General features: G+C 38.0%; 1 protein-coding gene across 4 annotated transcripts in view; it reads left to right on the forward strand.

The window, feature by feature from the left end:
- The window catches only part of TFDP1 (transcription factor Dp-1), a 132173-nt gene that overhangs the window by 47566 nt on the left and 66492 nt on the right, over positions 1 to 18115 (forward strand). For all 4 annotated transcript variants that reach the window (XM_036757617.1, XM_036757615.1, XM_036757618.1 and 1 more), the window contains exon 3: positions 15441 to 15507. In XM_036757617.1, coding sequence (XP_036613512.1) covers positions 15441 to 15507 — 67 coding nt within the window. The remainder of the gene's footprint in view (positions 1 to 15440; positions 15508 to 18115) is intronic.

An 18115-nucleotide genomic window follows, 5' to 3' on the forward strand; every position in this document is an offset into this window, starting at 1 on the left:
TGGCTTCCTTCAAGTCTCAGCTAAAGTCTCTACTCCAAACAGCCTTTCCCAAGTCTTCTTCATCTTAAGGGTCTTCCCTCTGAGACTATCCCCAATTTATACTGTCTATAGCTTGTTTGTACATAGCTTTTTGCATGTTGTCTCCCCCATTAGACTATGAGCTCTGTAAGAGCTGGGACTGTTTTTTATCTTTATTTGTATCCCCACAAGTAGCACGGTGCTTGGAACATAATAGGCAGTTAATAAACGGTTGTTGACTGACTGGAAGCATATGCTGAATCTAAGAATGTAGTAGTAAAACTGACCTGCTCGTCCTCATTCTCATCCGAACTTCATTCACTTCTCATCTGTGCGTTTTTTAAACACCTCAATTTTTCATGGATACCTTTTCCTTTCTTTTCTTTTTGCGTCACTCTAAGCACTCACCACCTTCCCCAGCCTCTCAGAAGCTCTCCTTTGTAACTAATAAATGTAGTGAAGTGAAACAAATCAGTACATTGGCTGACTATTAATGTATGTGTGCTTTTTGTGTCTCCAGCCGTTATTTCTCTGCCAAGAGGCGGGAAGCGTGCTTCATGCTTCTGAAGTCTTGATTGGTTACTGATTACCGTTCTGAAGTCTTTCAGAGTTGCTTTCCTTTACGTTATTGTGGTCCTCTTATGTAAGCTCCTGGTTGTGCTCATTTCATTCTGTGTTCACTCCGTACAAGTCTTCCCACAATTCTCATTTGTTATTTTTCATGGTGCAGTAATATTCTGTGATATTCCTATAGCACAGACTTTGTGTCCAGTAATTTGATACTACAAAGAAAAAATACTGCTATAAATATTTCTGCGTATATGGACTTTTCCCCCTGTCTGTTACTGGTGCTGTCTCTGGGTCAAAGAGGATCATCAGTTTATTAACTTTGGGCTTACGCTTAGTGCTACTCTGTAAGTGCTGTCATTTGTAAATGTGTAGCAGATTGTGTAGTTTTGGTTTGACAACCTGATAATCATTGGGATGTCATAAGGTTGTCGGATTTAAATTGTTGAGAATCTTTGCAGCTTCACCTAAATCTAATTCTTCCAGATTACTACACTCTAAAGAAGAGCTCCAGATGACAATGATATATATATATGTATGTGTGTGTGTGTGTGTGTGTGTGTGTGTGTATATGTATATATACATATATATATGTATGTATTCAAGCCTTTATGACAGATCTCTCCTAGGCTGATCTGAAAGAATTAAACTCACATGAAACATTTTCGAAAGCCTCACATTCGCTGAACATATTTTTGGTCAGGCAATACTAGTTCAGATGGTATTGTTGGACTCTTTATGATGTTTTAGGGAAAATCTTATTTCAGAGAATTTCAGATTATCTACTGTCTGGTGAACAAAAAAATCTAACAGAGAGCAATCCTGAACAATCTTATTTTTGAAGTATTTTTAAATTCCCTTCGTGGGAGAGTTTGCATTTCCTTTGTGGTTATGACACTCATTATGTTATGTCATCATTTTTATGCCAGTAATACTCTCTGTAGTTTAAGATAAAGTATTTTGTTCTAAGATATGGTAGCTTAAAAAAAAATACATGACAGTGAAAAAACTCTACAGAATTGTTTACCTTTTAGATAAAATAGTCTATTTCATATGCCTTGTAATTTAATTGAAAATTAGGAGAAGTTAGTTCAATTTGTATTTCCTTTATGTATAATTCTTGGCCCAATACTTTAAAAAAGTTACTCAATTCCATTTTAATTGTTCCTGGCTTTTAGATGTGACATCTTCTTAGAAAATCCATCTCATAGTAGCACTTTGGAAGCCTGTTGGGCATTTCTCTTTGTCATTGGCAGAATCTTAAGAAATGGTCAAAGCAGTGAAAAATAGCGTATGCCGGTGAACCACTGAAAAACTGGTGTTGCTTGTAATTCACATGGTTTACGTTACTTATGGAGGCAATATTTTAATTTCAGGATAGTTTCTTACGGCTGCCTTCAGGACTATACATTCCCATTATATACTATAAAAGCAACTTTATATTTTGAAACCATTCTGACATGAATTGTGTTTACATACTTAAGAGAGTACAAGATGTTATTAGTCATCTAGGTCAAAAATAATTATCTGCTGCGTAATTTCTTTTAATAGATGCCAAATCTAGATAAAAATTCCTTGTGTAGTCCCAGCTATTTTGGATTATTTGGATGCCTGCATGACAGTGAAGACACAGGATGGAATAAAGTTTCCGATCCTACAAGACAAGAGGAGAGAAAAAGTTGAAAAAGGCTGAGCGTTTGGAGTTCTGACTGTCTACAGCAAGACCATTTCACAATCCTTTTTTGCCAGTGCTTGCGTCAAAGCACTAACAGAAGATTGCTTATTGATGGCCACTTCCTCCAAAGAATGTACCTCAGTGCAAGACGGGAAGCACCTAAAAGCAGTTTTTCAAGAGCTTCTAAGAACAGCAGGAGTGGACCTGATGGTGATGGAGTAGAGAACTGTCTGCTTTCTTGGGAGAATAGCAGTGGGAGTAGGTAGAAGAGTTACAAAGGTCGAAATACTTCATTCTTAATAGGTATTGAGAGTGGAATAGCTTGTGGGGCCTGCAAGGATTTTACTGTGTTTGTTTTTCTTCCAGGGCTATTATCGAAGTTACATGTATAAAATATAAATAAATTGGTCTCCCTGTTTGAAGCAAAGGGCTGAGTTAACCTCCCTTGTTTATCAGTAAGTAATACAGTACAACAAAACCAACAGTGATTAAATCCCTTCATTGTGAAAGGGCATCTTGAGGAGAGGGGGAAAGGAGTCCAAAGTCAAAGAGAAGGAGAAAGACCTGAAATATTGAAATATTGTGATAGGTATGAGATTTCAATCTTGGGAGGAGGAACCTGGATTTTAAGAGGAAAAAGAAGCTTCCTGTGCTCTGGGATCATAATGAGGATCTAATGGTGCCAGCGGTATGAACAACATCTGTTACTGGTTACAGGAAGAAGAAATGTATGATGGTAACCAGTGAGCCTTACTGCAGGGTGCAAAGGTGGCATAGGTGTTCGTTGTTGCCATGACCAATCAGGAAATATGCTGTCTTCCTAGGACTTATATCTAGGATACAAGGCTAAGAGTTTGGCGTTTTGGGAATGTTTGGAGCCAGTCCATCTCACACCTCGAGTTTGTATTTGCTTGTGTATCAAGGCATTAGCTAGAGGTTATTAAGTGATTTTACCCAAGAAGACATCTCTAGAGCAAGATGGGAAGCTTCTAAAATCAGACCTGATAATCAATATATGCTCCTGGTGGTACATGTGGAAGCAAATGAGAACTCTAAAAGGAACATGGAAGGAAGTCTTATTATGAAATCTTAGGTAGGCAGCTGAAGAATTTGGTGGGCATAAGTGGTTAATTTTACTTGCTGCTGCCGGTTAAAAGTAGGGGTATTAGAAGACCAAGGAGAAAGACGTGGGATGCAAACCATTACCTAAGAGATGGGATTTGGTTTTGTGGACCATAGCCTAATTAAGATACAAGAATAAATGGGCTTTTGGCAAGGGATACAGTACACTTAATGAGGATGGGAAGAATTTTCTTGGCTAGAGATTTGCTAATCTGTTCTAGTAGGCTTTAAATTGAAAAGGGGGGTTGAGAGAGTTGCCAAAACCAATAATAAAAACGAACAATAGTAATTTGCAGGAGAAAATAACTGTACAGTGGAAAAACAGCAGCAAAATAGATCCCAGATGTTAATTAATGAGCAATGTTAGTAGGCTATTAACAGGCATTTATTAAGCACCCAGTGTTCCAGGTGCCATGTTAAGCATCGGAGATAAGAAGAGGGTCAAAAGACAGTCCTTGCCCTCAAGGAATGTATATTCTAATGAGGGAGATAGTGTGTAAACTGAGCATACAAGTAATTTGGGAGGGAAAAGCAATAGCAGCTGGTGGGATGAGGAGAGGTCTCTTGGAGAAGTTTGGATTTGAGCTGAGTACTGAAGGAAGCCAGGGAAGGTGAGAGGTAAAGGTAAGGGGGACCAGTGCAAAGGAATGGAAGCAGAGGTAGAGTGTTGTGTGCAGGTAGGCCTAGTTAGCTAGACTGTGGACAAAAGTATAAGAAGATTCAGAAGGTAGGAAAGGGCTGAGGGTTTCAAATGCCAGCAGAAGAGTTTAAAGGTAATCGGGAGCCTCTGGAGCACATTGAGCAAGGGGCTAATCTGGTCAGACCTACACTTGTATAATAGGTAATTAAAGTGGGACTTTTTACTGTTTTCTCTTTTGGAGCACCTGTATAATCAGGTGCCCTTGGTGAGTCCAGCCTTTGTTTCTTTGATTAAATCAGGAGTCTTTGATGACACACTTACCTCAAGGGAAAACCTAGTTTACTTGTGTTTGAGTCGCATGTTTGTGACGCCAGAGGCTTAGGTCACGTGGGTTTGAGGTGCATGCTGTGATGCCCCTTGACCCTGAACAGGGTATATAAACTCCGAGGTTGGTGTTTGCCTTTGGGGCTCTCACTCACCAAAAGAGTGTTGATGTGGAGACTCTGGGTAGCTGCTGGAGGCCCCCACCCCCGAAGAAAACCCAGATGTTGGTGCGTCTCTTTTTGGTCGCTATGTATTGCTTGGACAGACAGCTAGAAGCGTATCTGCTGATTAGTGTTTATATAATGTATGCTTGTAATTTGTTTGTATTTGCTCTGAAGTTCAGGGTGCTGGCTTTTCCCATGAACTAAGTGAATGATATATGTATGTTTGATTAAAGTGAGATTGTTAACCCCTTAGAAAAGCAGATCAGAGAGTCTGTGCTGGCAGCTCTTGTTGCTAGGGTCTTACACCCCTGCAGCAGCTGCTAGCCGAATTATTGTTACAACACTTGAGAAAAAAATGAAGCTGAGTGGAAGAGATTTGAGGTTAGGAGACCAGTCCAGATGAGAGGTGATGATTATCGGACGTAGGGTCGTGGCTGTGTGTGTGGGGAGAAGGGAGTGGGTGTGAGCAATATTGTGAAGGTAGAAACGCTAAGATTTGGCAATAGACTGGATATATGGAACGTGTTTCACAGAGGAGTTGAGGATGACAGCAATGTTTTGAGCTCAGGTAATTGGGAGGATGGTGACGCTTTCCACAGTTATAGGTAAGTTGGGAAGAGGGGGTGGTTTTGGGAGAAAGATTATGAGTTCTATTTTGGATATATTGAGTTTGAGATGGCTATGGGACATAGGATTGGAGATGTCCAAAAGGTAGTTGGTAATGTGTGAGTAGCTAGGGAGAGAGACTAGGGCTGGATATATAGACCTGGAAACCATTTGCATAGAGATGATAATTGAATTCATGGGAGCTGATGAGGCCACCAAGCGAAAGAATATTGAGTATTGGTAATAAAGAAAAAAAGAAAGCAGAAAGCAAATAGGATCTCGTTGGTATTGCCAAGACAAGACAGTGTAGGATGAAACTTGTGAGTGGACTTTGACAATGGAAGGTTCTATAATTTTTCAAAAGGAATAGATTAAATAAAAGGTGTGAAGTAGTGAGTAGTCTACAGCTTGGGAGAGGAAATATGGTAGAGATTCAATGGGTGATTAAAGGAGGCAGAAAAAAAGATAACGTAGTTAAAAAGATCTTAGTTCAAGGAGGGAAAAAAAAATCCCACGAGGGTTATGAATTTGTAAGAATAAAATAAACAGAAAACACTGGACTGGGAAACTGAGTATTTGGTTTCCTATCTTGACTCTGCTTCTGATTACCAGTTTGATCTTGGGAAAGTCCCTTAAGCTTTTGGACTTTATTTTACTCCTTTGTAAAACTGGACAAGGAAAATTGGACAAGAGGATTTGTAAGGTCTCATCCAACTTTAAATATCTGTATAATGCTCTGGACTATATACTTTAGACAGCTTGCCCAGAAATGTGAAGTGGGTTAAAAGTTCCTCAATTGGTGTATAGTGATTTGCAAAACCAGCTTCATGACAGGACATAGTTGTAATGGGTGACTTCAGCTACCTAGATATTTGCTCTTTTTGTTAAAAGCAGAGCAGCTGAAAATCAGCAGGTAATATAGATTAAGCCCTGAATTAGGATTCAGAAAACTGGTTTCAAATTGTGTTTCGAAAACTTCATGGAACAATAGAATCAGGTTCCAGAGAGACCTTGACAAGCCAGAATAAATAAGATGTAGTTTAATAGAGATGAATGTAATGTCGTACATTTGGATGTTGAAAAATGAGTTTCACAGGTATAATAAGATAAAGTAGCTAGACAGCAGTTTTTATGAAAAAGATCGCTTTAATGAGCTGAAAGCTCAGTGTGATTCACCAGTGGGATATGGCAGCAAAAAAAAAAATGCCAACTCAGTGTTGGGCTGAAATGAGAGGCGTCCTGCATACATACAGTGAAGAAGAGATAACAGCCTCGCTGTACTTTGTCCTTGTCAGTTTTAGAAAAAGCATTTCAGAAAATGGAGCGTGTAAAGAGGAGCAATGGGCAGGATGGCGAATGTTGTAGAAGAGAGTTCAAGACCTTTCAAGAACTGGTTGGGAATGTTTAATGTGGAGAAGTGAGGGCAGGGATAGAATTCATATCTTTAAGTGAAGGACTGTTGTAGGGAAGACAGACTAGAAGTGTTACAGAGGGCAGAGCAAGGAACAGCGAGTACAAGTAGAGATAGGCGCTTAGGCTTCTACAGAAAGCTTCATAGTAATTGAAATACACAAAATTGAAGGTGCTGCTGTCTTTCTGATCTTTTGAGAGTTCATAACATTATCTTGACTCTCTGACTCTTCCTCACCTTCCATATCCTGTACTTAGCCAAATCTTATGTTTTTACCATCCTGCACTTAAGTAATCTTCCTAATGGGGCCTGACCATGATACCCACCCCCCACCCCCCAGACTCTAGTCTGTTACCTCCAGGATCAAATATAAAATACTTTGTTTTTTAAAGCCCTTCACAATCTGGCCCTTTCAGTCTTTCCAGTCTTCTTACACTAAATTCTTCCCTAGTTACTGTATGATCCAGCGTCACTGGTCTTATTATATAGCTTCTCACACAGGACACTCCATCTCTACCCTTGATGCCTTTTTACTGCCCATCACTCATGCCTGGCAAGCTTTCCTCACCCTTACTTCCTGGCTTCCCTGGCTTCCTTCGAGTCTCATCAGGTAAAATCTCACCTTCTGAAGGAGTTTTTCTTCCCAGCACTTCCTTCCATTCTTCAGCCCCCTCAATACAGACTTCCAGTGCAGTCCTTTAGAAATTACTTCTCATTTGTACTGTATCTTAAATATACATAGTTGCTTGAATATTGTATCCCCATTAGAATGTGTACTGCTGGGGAAGATGATCTGTGTTTGCACATAGGAAATACTTAAATGCTTATGGTTGGTGATGGTGATGGTGCTCTAGCTAATGGAGTCTGACAATGTATGCAACTTGAACTATACGTAATCTCCTGTGTCTCCAATGAAAGGAGAGAATTCCATTTTCCCATCTTTTCTTCAGGGCCAAGTTGACCATTGTAATTAAACAGTTTTCACTTTCCTTCTCACTTATATTATTGTGGGGTGTGTGTGTGTGTGTGTGTGTAATTTCAGTTAGTTTGATAGGTGTGAGGTGGTAAGCTCAGAGTTGTTTTCATTTGCATTTCTCTAATCAATGTATTTTTTTATATGAGCATTTTTTTTTATTTAACTTGATAGCTTTGATCTCTTCTGAAAACTGCCTGTTCATATCCCTTAACCATTTATCAATTGCTGAATGGCTTTTATTTTTATAAATTTGGCTCAGAGTTTCCCTATATGTTTGGGAAAATGACGTCTTTACCAGAGAAACATATTTTAAAATTTCCCCCAGTTTCCTGTTTTCCTCCTGATCTTAGCTACATTAATTTTGTTTGTGCAAAAGCTTTTGAATTTCATGTAATCAAAATTATCCATTTTATTTTCTGCGATTCTGTCTCTTGTTTGGTTATAAACTTATCCCTTATTTGTAGATATGATATACTTTTTTCTAGGCTCCCCTAATTTACTTATATCACTCTTTATGTCTAAATCATGTATCCATTTTGACTGTATCTTGGTACATGGTATGAGATGCTGGTCTATGCCTAATTTCTGCCGAACTGCTTTCCATTTTCCCAGGAATTTTTGTCACATGGTGAGTTCTTGTCCTCAAAACATGGCTCTTTGGGTTTATTGAATACTAGATTACTATGGTCATTTACCACTGTGTATTGTGTACCTAATCTGGTCCACTGATCCGCCATTGTGTTTCTTAGCCAGTATCAGATTGTTTTGATGATTACCACTTTACAATATACTTTGAAATCTGGTGTGGCTAGCCACCTTCCTTCACATTTTTTTCACTGAATCCTTTGATATTCTTGACCTTTTGTTCTTCTGGGTGAATTTTGTTATTTTTTTTAGCTCCACAAAATATTTCTTTGATGGTTTTATTGGTATGGCATTGACTTATTAATTAACTTAAAATTGTCATTTTTACTGTATTGACTCAGCTTACTCATGAGCAATGAATATTTCTCCAGTTGTTCAGATATGTCTTTATTTGTGTGAAAAGTATTTTGTAATTATGTTGTTTTAGTCCTTGGGTTTGTCTTGGCAGATAGACTCCCAAGTATTTCATATTGTCCACAGTTATTTTAAATGAAGTTCATCTTTCTATCTCTTCCTGCTGAGTTTTGTTGGTATTATATAGAAATGCTGGTGATTTATGTGGGTTTATTTTATATCCTGCAACTTTCCTAAAGTTCCTAGTTGTTTCAACTAGTTTTTTAGTTGGTTCTCTAGGGTTCTCTAATTATACCATCATATCATTGGCAAAGAGTGATAATTTTGTTTCCTCACCTCATTGCCTATTTGTATTTCTCCAGTTTCTTTTTCTTACTGTGTTGTTATATTTCTGATTCAATAGTGAAAAATAATGGTGATAATAAGACAGCCTTGCTTCAACTCCTGATCTTATTGAAAAAACTTCAGGCTTATCCCCATTAAAGATAATGCTTGCTCTTGGTTTTAGGTAGATGCTACTTATCATTTTAAGGAAAACTTCATTTATTCCTGTGCTTTCTAGTGTTCCTGATAGGAATGGTTGTTATATTTTGTCAAAAGCTTTTTTTGTATCAAAACAATCATTTTTTTTTTGTTTCTGTCATTAACATGGTCCATTATGCTGATAGTCTTTCTAATGTGAAGCCAGCCCTGTGTTCCTGGTATAAATTGAGGCTGGCCATATAGTATATGATCTTTGAGCTATATTTCCAAAATCTCCTTAGTAGTAATTTATTTAAAAATTTTTCATCACTATTCAGTAGGGAAATTGGCCTATAGTTTTATTTTTCTGTTTTTACTCTCTCTGGTTTAGGTATTAAGACCTTATTTGCATCATATTTCTGTGATTTTTTAACGTATTTTTTTTCCAAAGGGTTTATGTAATATTGGAATTTTTAAACAAATGTTTTGTAGAATTCACCTGTAAATCCATTGGTCCTAGATTTTTTCCCCCCTTAGGGAAATCATTTATGGCCTTTTCATTTTCTTTTTCTAAGATAAGGTTATTTAAATATTCTGTGTCATGTTCTGGGCATTTGTAAATATTCATCCATTTAATTTAGATTATTAGTTTTACTGGGATAGAATTGGGCATAATAACTACTAATAATTGCTTTTATTTCATCTTCACTGGTTAGTTAATCTTTTATTTTTGATGTTGATTATTTGATTTTCCTTTTTTTAAAATGAAATTAGTCATTTATTTTATTTCTCTTCCCCCACCCCCAACTCCTAGTTTTATTTATTCATTTCAAAAAACTTTAAATTTTGCTAATCTCTTCATATTTTGGTGTTTAATGTGGGGTTTTGGATTTGTTGATTTTCTAAGTATGTCTAGTTCATTCACCTGCATTTTTCCTTTTTATTGATGTAAGTGATTAGATATACAGATTTTACCCTAACTACTACTTTGGCTGCATCTCACAAATTTTCATATGTTTCATTGTTTTCCTTATTTTTAATGAAATTGTTGATTGTTTCTACAATACATTCTTTGACTCACTCATAATTTAGGATTGGGTTATTTAGTTGCCAGTTAATTTTAATCTATGCTTTAAAGGCCATTTGTTGAATGTAATTTTTATTACATTATAATCAGGATGCATTTAGCCTTTCTGCTTTTCCGCATTTGTTTGTGAAATTTTTATGCCTTAATACATGGCCAGTTTTTGTGAAGGTACAGCTATGAAATAGTTATACTCTTTCTATTTCCATTGGTATTCTCTAGAGGTCTATCATATTTAACTTTTATAACATTCTGTTCATCTCCTTAGCTTCTTTTTAATTTTATAATTAGATTTATCTATGTCTGAGAAGGGAAAATTGAGGTTCCTCACTGTTAGTTTTACTGTGTTTCCTGCCTTAACTTAATTTTTCCTTTAAGAATTTGAATGCTTTGCTATTTGGCACTGTAGCACCAATGCGATACCCACAACAAATGCTATGATTATGCCAGTGTAGGTCTGAGTTGAAAAATATAACGGATTCTCTTCATTGAAAGTGAAATCAAAACATTTATGCAAACACCAGAAAGCCAAATCCATCATAGCAATAAAGAAATCTATACCCATTATTGATGCAGGGGGCACCGCCATCCCCAAGCTTCCCTTTGTTAGGGCCTTCCCACAAGTGAACACCCTCAAGCAAAATCTCTCCCTGGCTCTCATCCATGCTAGCTACTGCTCTGTGTCTTTCTCTCTCCTAGCTCTTACTGCTCTGCCTCACTTCTTCTCAGCTCTACTGCACCTTCTACCTCCTTCCTTCCTCTTCCACCCCTTCCTGCTCCACCCATTCAGTAAGCTACTGTCCCCACAGGTTCAGGCTTCCATGTGACTCAGACAGGTCACATGGGCCTATTAATGGATGAGAAGATCTTCAAATTGTATTACCATTATATTCGACCCTACGATCTTTCTTTCACATCTGTTACATAACAGGGATAAACCAAAATAAACGCACAGAACTATATCTTAGGGTGCAGCTTGAGCACAAGCACCCCGTCATTTGAATGGGGCCCAAAATCCCTTGGGTTAAAGGGCAAAGGTCTCTTCCTAAGCTGCTTCCTGCTGAGATTGGACGTAGCGCTGTCCCTGCCCCAAGAGGTCCTATTTGAGGGGTCAGTTCTTTAGCTGGCATCCAGAACTTGGTCACGGCCAGGTCCAGGGGTAACACAGCACAGTCTTGGACAAGGGGTGACATCCCTAAACCTGCTGGAAACAAATCTAGCAAAGAAGTTGAAAAGCCAAAAAGAATAAGGAGACAATAACCAAGAAGCAGGATAAATCTTGGGTCAGCCGTGCTTCTGGAGTCCATGAACCAACTCAAACTGCATTAATTCCTATCCTCCTTACTGCTATGTATTTCTTTAATCTGAGCTGGAGCTTGACTAATTTCCTCTTCTCCCTGAAGGTGTGACAAACTTGGATATGATGATTCAGAAGGATCAGAAGGAAGTAGTTCCTACTTCCCTGTTCTGTCTAATGTGAAGTACCTTTTCTTGGTACATCTTATATAGTGCATTAGTTGGAATACCATCTATTCTTCCAAAATCCATCCCTGCTCTCAATAGAGCAGTAAACAATTCTTTTCTTGTTAATCTGTTCTGACTTTGATTCCACTGGCTATTTACTCTTCTCTCTTGAGGATATTTATCTTTTTCACATTTCCCTAAGTCACTTAACTGTGAAATCTTATCCAGCACCTCTGAAACAGGGTGCCCTACTTCCCCAATTAGTAGAGTCAGAATTAGGTGCTTATAAGCAGGAGGAGCCATCTTCACTATGATATTTCTATGAGAAACTGCTAAGAGATAGACATCTATGTCTCCCATCACAATTGCAGTCTTCATTACATCTTCCTTTAACTTTCTCATACAGTCCGTAAGCGAATACCAGGGTCTATGTCCAGCAGGCCACATAAAGTCAGTAAGATACTGGCTGCTCCATCCTTGTGCAGGTAAAGCTAACAGATTAGTTGCATTGTTATCTCCTTGCATATGTTAATCCCTAAAAATTTGCTGTACAAAAGGATTCTGAACAATGCCTACTAATACCTATTTCAAACTGTGTTATCCCTACTCCTCTGGCCCCTTCATCACTGATTTTCACCATCCAAGATACTAATGATTTCCCCATTTTGGGGGGTGAATCTACTCAAAATATCTGTGACCTCTTGTTGAGTAAAATCTTCAATTATTTCCTTAAACACTGTGTACCCGTCTTGCTTCCTTCATAGTATTGGGCTAACTTCTGCATTAGAAGCCTCATTTAACTTTGTTCCATTCTCCTCCCATGCACCTTCCTGGCAGGTGTTTGGGTCCCCATCAAGCCCAGCTTGTGCAAGGGCTGCGTGTACCTTCCTCTTGTTACATTTTTGCTCCTTTTTGTGAGCTAAATTCACAGCTACTTTTTCTTCTACCACATGAGACTTTCCAAAGGAAAGCTTGAATGCCGTAGCACAGAAAGCTTCTCATGCAAACCAGCTAACTCCTTTTCCATCTGAACTTTTTACTCCAGTAATTTGTCTCTGCTTTTACACATAATGTGACAACTTGTTAGCAAGGCCCAGTCTCTCCTACACACCCCTGCCAGTTGTTTTCCAGTTCTATTGGTATTCCTTGCAAACATCTTTCTAAATCTCTGGGACCTTCCTTCTGTAGCCTCAGTTCCCAGTTTTCACAGAGCCCTATGCTTTTAGCCCATTCTCTTGCCAGGGAGGAATAAGGTAAATCCTCCCATCCTGTGATATCCATTTCCTTCCCTGAAGCCTTCCTGCCTCCAGGTAGAGAGGTCTGATACTTCGCGATCCCATACTTGTTGCCAAATGTAGGGCCAACGCGATACCCACAGCGAATGCTGTGAATATGCCGGTGTAGTTCTGAATTGAATAATATAGCAGATTCTCTTCATTGAAGATGAAACCAAAGCATTTATTCAAACACCAGAAAGCCAAATCCATCATAGCAACAACGAAATCTATACCCATTATCAGTGCAGGGAACACTGCCATCCTCAAGCCTTCCCTCTGTTAGGGCTTTTCCACAAATGAACACCCTCAAGCAAAATCACTCCCTGCCTCTCACTCGGACTAGCTGCTGCTTTGTGTCTCTCTCTTCCAGCTCTGACTGCTCTTCCTCATTTCCTCTTAGCCCTGCTCCACCCCTTCCTACTCTACCCATTCAGCAAGCTCCTCCCATCACAAACAAAGCCTTTCTTTGTTTTGTACCCCTCTAACTTTATTTTTGTATCATTTCTCTATTTCAAATTATTTTTATCTCTGTTAGAATTCTTACTCTCTGTTTTTATGTCTTATCCCCTCTCGATTGTGATATTGACTATCTGGTGATGTTCGTATGTGGAGTCACCTTTTGGGTTGTTGGAAAAGAGTGTTTGCTGTGACCAGCTAGTCATCTCTTTGTAGCCAATCAAGATCTGGAATGTGGCTCAGATCTTGAGGCTTTTATTACAAAATTCAGTATGAGCTAAATTACATCCGTTATGAATGTGAAGCAGAAGTGATGAACAGATTTAAAGGATTAGATTTAGTAGATAGAATGCCTGAAGGACCATGGACCATGGACAGCAATACTGTACAGGATGCAGCAACAAAAAAACATTCCAAAAAAAGGAACAAGAAAGAAGGAAAGAGAAAGGTAAAGATACTCCCAAGGGAATGCAGAATTCCAGAGAATAGCCAGGCGAGATAAGAAAGTTTTCGTAAATGATCAGTGCAAAGAAATAGAAGAAAACAACAGAATGGCAGTCAAGAGATCTCTTCCAGAACAAATGTTTCATGCCAGAAATGGACATGATAAAAGATAAACATGGTAGGGACTTAACAGAAATAGAAGAGATTAGAAAGAGGTGGGAGTTCCAGAAAAACACCTGCTTCTTTGTTGCCTACATTTGACTACGTGAATCACAACAAAATGTGTCAAGTCCTCAAAGAGATGGGAGTACCAAATCATCTTGTCTCCCGAAGAACTTATATGCAGGCCAAGAAGCAGCAGTTAGACCTCAATATGGAACAACTGCTTGGTTTAAGTTTGGAAAAGGAATATGACAAGGCTATATATCGTTACCTTATTTAACTCATAAGCAGAGTATGTCATGTAAAATGCCAATCTGGACAAATTAAAAGCTAGAATCAAGGTTGCCAGGAGAAATATCAACAATCTCAGATATGCAGATGAATGAAGCAAAGAAGAATTAAGAAGCCTCTTGATGACAGTGAAAGAGGAGAGTGTAAAAGATGGTTTCCAGCTTTAACATCAAAAAAAACCTAAGATCATGGCACCTGGGCCCATCACTTCCTGGCAAATATAGGGAGAGAGTGTATATTCTTGGGCTCAAAGATCACTGCAGATGGTGACTGCAGCTTTGAAATGAAAATATACTTGGTCCTTGGAAGGAGAGCTATGGCAAATCTGAACAGCAGTCTAAAAACAGACATCACTTTGCCAACAAAGGTTTGTATAGTCAAAGCTAAGATTTTTCCAGAAGCAATGTCTGGCTGTGAGAGTTGCACTAGAAGGAAAGCCACAGAATTGAGGCTTTCAAATTGTGGTGCTGGAGAAGACTTTTGAGAGTCCCTTGGACGACAAGGAGATCAAACAAGTCAGTACTTAAAGAAGTCAGTTCAAAAGAAGGTCAAATACTGAAGCTGAAGCTTAAATACTTTGGCCACATAATGAGAAGACATGACTCATTGGAAAAGACCCCGATGCTGGGAAAGATTGAAGGCAAAAGGAGGATGAGATGCATAGTTAGTGTTGTGGAAACAGTGAACATGAACTTGGACAGACTTCACAAGATAGTGGAGGAGAAGGGCCTGGCATGCTTTGGTCCGTGGGGTCACAGAGTCACCGTTGAACAACTGAACAACCAAAATCCACTTATTAATATATAAGCTCAATGAGAGCAACTATCAAGTCTTACCTCAGTTTGTCGTTTCTAACCTCTAGCAAGATGCTACGTACACAGCAGATGATAAATATTTGTTGAATTTGAACATAAATATATCGCTTATTCCTTGAACTATTTGAAATTAACTTTAGTTGGTTAATAAAAGCCAGGTTCTAAAGAGCTATAATTTTCAGATGGTATTATTGTGTTATTGAGGATGTTCAACAAGCTGTATCCTCCTTCGTGCCAGCATAATTCTGGGGATATAGTAGTCTTCCAGTAAATAACCGCTGATTTTTTTTAACTTAGAATTTTCTAATGAGTTGTATGAATTTAAGACATTTTAGCAAAGTAGTGATTCAGTGAGGTTCTTTGGAAATCAGATGACTGTGTTGCATTTTAATGCTTTTATATTTGTTAATTTGGTAAGATTTCACATCCTTTAACTTTGTAGCTTTTGTAGATGGTAAATATATGCTTTATCTTCTTTTATAGGCCGGCCTAATTGAAGCAAATGGAGAGCTAAAGGTTTTTATAGACCAAAACCTCAGTCCTGGAAAAGGTAAGCCCATTTTGAAAATAATTAACATTAAAAATTAATTTATTAAATAACCTTTAAACTTCTTTTAGAGTTTTATACCTATAGTAATTGAAGTTAATTTAATTTTTATATAATATGTATTTTATGTAATACTCATTAATATAACTGTCCCTTCTATCATTGTTTTATGTAATAGGAATACAGACAGATTCATTGAAATTGAGAATTGACCATTTTGTGTTTACCAAGTAGTTGTTTTAATGTTTAGTAGTATGCAGTAAATCATTTTGGTTGGCACCCTTTGCTAATCCTGTGCTGGAGAGCATTGAGCCACTTTTCCCTTTACTTACTGATGTATAGATGGAAATACTAGCCTTTACCCCAGTATCGATTTTCACCAAGACTAAAGCTGAGCCACCTTAGAATTGTCACTGGCCTGATCAAAATTGGATAGTGTATCACTAGTACATTCAGTGTTAGAATTCCCTATTTTAGAGCTTAATGACTCAGTAATGTCATAAACCAATGTGACTTAATCATTTTTGTTTGTAGGTCTTTATTGATTCTGGAATTTTGATAAGTATATTTCTGAAAATTATTTTTTTAGCGAAGTTCCATATGTGGTAGTATAATATTAAGAATTTTGAACTTGACTCAAATGCTTAACAATTGAATAACTGCAGGGAAATCATTTAATCTTTGAGTCCCTTTGCTCATTTATAAAGTGAGAGTAAGGATGCTTGCATTGTCTTATTTACAAGGTTGTTGTGAGGAAATGTTTTATGAACTTCATAATTCCATGTAAATGTAGTTTTTATATTATTAAAGAAAAATAGTTTTAAATTACCTGTTAACATTTGTCTTACTGATTTCCAATGTACTTGCAAAAAGAACTAAGCAAGGCTTTTATCGAAATGGTTTTGTAGACACTTCTCCAAAATCAACAGCACAATGTGCTTTTTGAATATTATCTCATTCTATTCTCTGCGAAGTAGCTGCTATCATTATAGTTGAAGAAACTAAGGTATTCACCTTTATCTTCAGTGCTTAAAGGAGCTGATGTTTCATCCATTTTTATATCTCTGCTATTGTACATTTCAACTCTTTCAAACTTTAATCTTTTTGAGTTTCTGGTACTGAAGACATTTATTACCCGGTGACCTACTTACTGGCGATGAGCTTCTCTCAGCTTACTTAGTTGGTTCTCAGATGAATGATATCATTTGTTGCTGAATGTATGTGGAAGACTTTAAGTCTTGTCAGGACATAGGAGCGCTTATGCTGATACCTTTCAAAAATTCACTCACTTCTACAGTTTGTTGAGACAATCAGAGAAAGACTTGAGTGGATTTCTTTCCGTTGTGACTAGCCTGTCTAAATAATCCCCCACTAGACTGAGCTCCTTGAGGGTAGGGGATCTCTTTTGCCTGTCTTGGTATCTTGGCCCCTTTAATCTTATTAAAAAGACCTATTCACTGAATGGGCGTTACCTCACTCAGAGTGAGAGTCTGAAGAGACCTTAGCCTGGTAAGAGCCAGGGTCTCGTCTTGCATCCTGGTCCATCTCCTGTTGTCCTGGTGAATACCAGGCCACTGGATCCAGATGGCTCTGGAGGAGAAAGTGAGGCTGCTGGACCGTGTACAGCCCTCCCTCACTCATATCAAAGTCAGCTGCAAGTCATTTCATCATTTCCCTGATGCCATGGTCCTCTTCGAGAAACAAGGACAAACACAACACTACCAACACAACAACGATCTTGGCATGTACTAAGAGCTGATTTTATTCCTACAATTGAACACTTCTGATTTCTGTTCTTTAATCATATTTCTTTGTTAATTTGATGGGTATGAAATGAATTCTCAGGTTTGTTTTAATTTGTATGTTCCTTTTTAGTGATATATGGAATATTTTTTCCTGTGGTTGTTGATTTATTGTATTTCTGTTAGAAATATACTTGACACTGAAATCAGGTATAGTGTCTGGTGTGCGGTGTTAGTCTAAATCTAATTTCTGCCAGATCTCTTTCCAGTTCCCCCAGCATTTTTTGTAGTTATAAGTCTCTTTCCTAAGTAGTAGAGGTTTATGGGGTTATCAGATACTGTACTACTTTGTTGCCTTACTCCTGTATTTGTATACCTAATCTCTTCCAGTGATTGATCTCTCTGTTTCTTAACCACTATGAAGTGGTTTTGATGATCCAGCTTTGTACTTTTGAGATCTAGTCCTGTTAGTAGCTACATAAGTAGATGTAGTGGCTATAGGCCTTTTGTTCTTTTAGATAATTTAATTATTTTTTTCTTGCTCTACGAGATAAACCTTTGGTAGTTTGACAGTGCACTGAACAGGCAAATTAACTTATGCCCTATTATAATTTTTGTTGTATTGCCCCTTTCGTCCATATTTCTCCAGAGGAAGCAAGGTGATGCTTCGGAAAGAATGTTGGGTCTGGAGTCAGGAAGACCTGGATTCAAATCCAAATCCAGACACGTATTAGCTGTGTGATCTTGGGAAAGTCACTTAACTCTATTTGCTTTGGTTCACTCAACAATAAAATGGGGATGATAATGATGGCATCTACCTCATATGGTTGTTGTGAGGACATAATGAGATAGTATTTGTACAGCACTTA

The sequence above is a fragment of the Trichosurus vulpecula genome, chromosome 4 (assembly GCF_011100635.1).
Source record: "Trichosurus vulpecula isolate mTriVul1 chromosome 4, mTriVul1.pri, whole genome shotgun sequence".
In the NCBI taxonomy this organism is placed as follows: domain Eukaryota; kingdom Metazoa; phylum Chordata; class Mammalia; order Diprotodontia; family Phalangeridae; genus Trichosurus; species Trichosurus vulpecula.